This window comes from Herpailurus yagouaroundi, unplaced genomic scaffold (genome assembly GCF_014898765.1).
Source record: "Herpailurus yagouaroundi ecotype Mexico unplaced genomic scaffold, PumYag 100, whole genome shotgun sequence".
In the NCBI taxonomy this organism is placed as follows: domain Eukaryota; kingdom Metazoa; phylum Chordata; class Mammalia; order Carnivora; family Felidae; genus Herpailurus; species Herpailurus yagouaroundi.
This window is the reverse complement of record NW_024412391.1, coordinates 79,838,418-79,842,589: the sequence shown is the minus strand read 5'-3', so window position 1 is coordinate 79,842,589 and position 4,172 is coordinate 79,838,418. Positions and strand designations below refer to the sequence as shown.

Here is a 4,172-nt window from a genome sequence, read left to right as displayed (position 1 = left end):
GGGAGAGGGAGGGGGGGAGGAGGGGGAGAGGGAAAGGGAGAGAGAGGGGGAGAGGGAGGGAAAGGGAGAGAGGGAGGGGGGAGAGGGAGAGGGAGGGAGAGGGGGAGGGGGAGAGGGAGAGGGGGAGGGAGAGAGGGAGGGAGAGAGGGAGGGAGAGGGGGAGGGAGAGGGGGAGGGAGAGGGGGAGAGAGAGAATGAGAATCCTAAGCGGGCTCCATACCAAGCATGAAGCCCAATATGAGATTCAATCCCATAACCCTGAGATCATGACCTGAGCCAAAAACAAGTCAGACATTCAACTGACTAAGCCAGGTTGGCACAAGTCTTGCAGCCTACAACTGTTTGATATCATTTGTCATATTTGGAGGAAAAAATAGGTACCCACCTCCCCCACATAGTTTGGTTCATTTTTTTCACATTTCTGGGGGTTTCACAACAGACATAATAAAACCAGTACTAGGTTATTTTTGAACTCTTGTGAAAATTACCTATCTGCAGTGTACATAATAACAATACCTCTTGGCAAATCTTTAGAGAATGCTTTGGCATAATATACAGTCTGCTCTCTGGAGGTATAGGCATTGAGATGAGCACCCATGTTTTCAATCTCAAGTTCCAGATCTAACTGGGATCTCTTTTTGGTGCCCTGAAACAGAAAAGAAAATTATGATACCTTCCTTTATCTCTCATCTACTCTAAGGACTTCAGGCAATGAATATGAGGACATAAGCCATGTCAGTTTCATGCAAGGACCAAATCTGATTCCTAAAGTGCATCGTGGTGTATACTTTCAGATGACCCTGACATCAACTCTACAGAACAACGGTCAGTATTTCAGGTAATTATTCTGGAAAAAAGAAAAGATTAAAATAAATAAATTATACTATACTACTGAAGTAGTTCTCCTTCCCTTAGAATGAGATATTGTGCTTAATGGCTCTTAAAGAAAATGCTTTTTTATAAAGTCTTACAACTTACCTTGAAAGCCATATGCTCCAAAAAGTGAGCTGTGCCATTATTCTTCTCATTTTCATACCGACTTCCGGCATCAATCCAGAGCCCAACCTGAATACAATCAAGAAAAAATTAAACAAAACATCACTTTCTTTCTTCTGGGGGGACAGAGGTATAGAGGGAGCAGTCTCCTTCCCTTTTTTTTTTTTTTTATACAAATGCTTTCCAGTCTTAGCACTAAAGTTTTCTTGACTTGAGTGGATTGACAACACATTCCTAAGAACTAGGAGATCAGTCTACCGGTAAGTGTTAAAATACTACTTGCCAGTTTCATGGAGGACCCAGATTTTTAGCCCCTTGTTACTACAGCCAATTAACAACTATAATATATAGAAGAACATCAGAGACTGTCAGAAAAATCTAGGTTCAAATCCTGGCTTTGTCATGTATTAGCTGTGTGACTTGAATAAAACCATTTAACTTCTCTGAACTTGACCCTTAATTGTAAAATGGCTGTGCTGGTGCCTACTACAAAGAACTATTTTAAAAATCAAATAGAGGACACCTGGCTGGCTCAGTCAGTGGAGCATCTGACTACTGATCTTGGGGTTGTAAGTTTGAGCCCCACGTTGGATGCAGCAATTACTTTTAAAAAAAAGTTTAAAAATTAAAGATCACATCATAAGACAATATATGCAAAAACAGCTGGCACAGAGTAGCCTAGAGAAGGTACTTCTTTCATTATCAAAACTACTAACAACAAACAACACAACTGGCTGCAGGAACCAGATGTAGACCCTTAAACAAAGTACATATAGATCCAGTATGCAAGTATCACTGGAAGAAAGATTCACAAATGAGAGTCACCTGTCAAGGCCAAAGAACTGCCCCTACTTTTCAACCACCATCCAACAAAAAGCTTAGATTAAAATAAACATCTGCCCTTTCCTAAGTGCCTAACAATTAAACAGTGGTTGCTGGAATCACTTACGGTGCATGTTGAGAGCCCAGAGTCTTCAGAGGCCACTCTGAGTCCGTTGTCCAAACGTGTTACTCGCGTTTCAGGAACATTCAGAACAACCTGTGTAGCAGCCTGTGTATTTCTCCATCTGTTCCCTCCAAAATATAATGACTGGTTGGGGGTGAAGGAGTGAGAGAGAGGAAGCAAAACATCACTATTCTGATTTTAACTTTTGTTCCAATGAGACCCACCCCTTTGCTTGGCTTAGGAACTTTCCTTAACCACTCTCCTAAAGCCAGCAACAAGACTACAAACATGCCTTCGCCTTAGGGAAAACAAGCAGTTATTATCATTACACAGAGAGAAACTGTTTTTACTTCAGTACCTCTCCTAGAAAAGCTTAATATTCATTATAGAGGAAAGAGGGGACGGGGGAGACAATGAAGGGAGAGAAAAATGTAAAAATATGTATACACTATAAAGGAATGAGATTTAGGTTTTCACTGTTCAAGAAAAGCAATACGTTTTGGAAAAGGTAGAAAAACAGAAGATAGGAAGAAGGGCAGATGCTCAAGATCTACCCTGGCTGAAAGATTTGTTGACTACGGACCATTCGCCTGTCGGCAATTTTTCTTTTCCTTTAAACACACGTTAAAGTCCCTCCCAAATACCTTGGAGAAAGCTAGAGGTTATCATGAGAAAAATATATACACAGACAAAACTTTCCATTGGCTACTCCGGGGTTCGCAGGAAGCTGAGGATGAAACTCGGCCTTAGACAAAAAGAACTCTCGTCTCACTTTTTAATTTCTCCCCATTTGCAACCACTGTGCTTTTAGTAATCAACACGCACTCTTTACGACTCCTGGGCAACTGCCGGGAAAGGCGCCAGCAACCGGTGTCATCCCACGCTTCACTAGCAGGTCACGCGCGGCGGGTGACCAAGGCCAGCTCATCCCCGGCGGGCATTCAGCATCCCCTGGCCCCTGGTTCCCCACGCGCCGTGGGAGTGTGGGGCGCCGACTCCGCCGCTGGGCCGGGGGCCCGTGACTCAGCTCCGCCGCGCGGGGTCCGGCGGCAAAGGCCGTGTCTCAAGCGACACCCAGACAAGTGGAAAGAAGCTCACCCTCCTGGCAGCGCCTCCAACCAGAAGCCTCTCCGTGAAACCCCAGAGCCGCCGCCGGCCCGCAGGCAACAGCACCCATCTGGCCGCCGCTGCCGCCATCTCGGTTGGGGACGGGGAGGATATGCTTCCGGGGTCGTGACCTGATGTCCCAAAGTAGGTGGGCTCCACCTTGTGGTCAAGATGGAAATGACACTCTTCGAAGCCGTGACGGAAGAAACAGAGCTGGGCCTTGCGCTGAGCTGTAAGCCCCTAATAACACGAATTAGGGAGTCTGTAGGAGTTCCTGTATTATCAGTTACTTAGATCGCCTACGGAGTGCGAGACACAAATGTAGAGGCGTTAAAGGTAACCTGGTGGGACCTATTATCCCATTGATGGCTGCAATTGATTGGATAAAGTGGAATAGGATCCAGAACTCACTGTCCTTAAGGAAGCATCTATTGGGAGAGACCAGCTTACTGAGCGGAGGGAAGGATGTGCCATTGTTGACCCTTAGTCCCTCTTTTTTTTTTTTTTCTGTCTATGCTTTTTTTTTTTTTTTTTTAACTTACATCCAAATTACTTAGCATATAGTGCAATACTGATTTCAGGAGTAGATTCCTTAGTGCCCTTACCCATTTAGCCCATCCCCCCTCCCACAACCCCTCCAGTAACCCTCTGTTTGTTCTCCATATTTATGAGTCTCTTCTGTTTTGTCCCCCTCCCTGTTTTTATATTATTTTTGTTTCCCTTCCCTTATGTTCATCTGTTTTGTCTCTTAAAATCCTCATATGAGTGAAGTCATATGATTTTTGTCTTTCGCTGACTGACTCATTTCACTTAGCGTAATACCCTCCAGTTCCATCCACATAGCTGCAAATGGCAAGATTTCATTCTTTTTCATGGCCAAGTAATACTCCATTGCATATATATACTACATCTTCTTTGTCCATTCATCCATCGAGGGACATTTGGTCTCTTTCCATACTTTGGCTCTTGTTGATAGTGCTGCTATAAACATGGGGGTGCATGTGTCCCTTCGAAACAGCACACCTGGATCCCGTGGATAAATGCCTAGTAGTGCAATTGCTGGGTCATAGGGTAGTTCTATTTTTAGTTGTTTTTTTTTTTTAATTTTTTTTTTCAACGTTTA

At 44.1% G+C, this 4,172-nt stretch overlaps 1 protein-coding gene across 1 annotated transcript in view; it reads right to left on the bottom strand.

Annotated features, from left to right (window-relative positions):
* The window catches only part of PMPCB (peptidase, mitochondrial processing subunit beta), a 15,147-nt gene extending 11,970 nt beyond the window's left edge, over positions 1-3,177 (bottom strand). The window contains exons 1-4 of the mRNA XM_040472861.1: positions 3,041-3,177; positions 1,946-2,086; positions 979-1,065; positions 517-646 (exon numbers count right to left, since the gene is read on the bottom strand). Of these exons, the coding sequence (XP_040328795.1) occupies positions 517-646; positions 979-1,065; positions 1,946-2,086; positions 3,041-3,139 (457 nt within the window). The 5' untranslated portion in view covers positions 3,140-3,177. The remainder of the gene's footprint in view (positions 1-516; positions 647-978; positions 1,066-1,945; positions 2,087-3,040) is intronic.
* Positions 3,178-4,172: the final 995 nt, after the last annotated feature.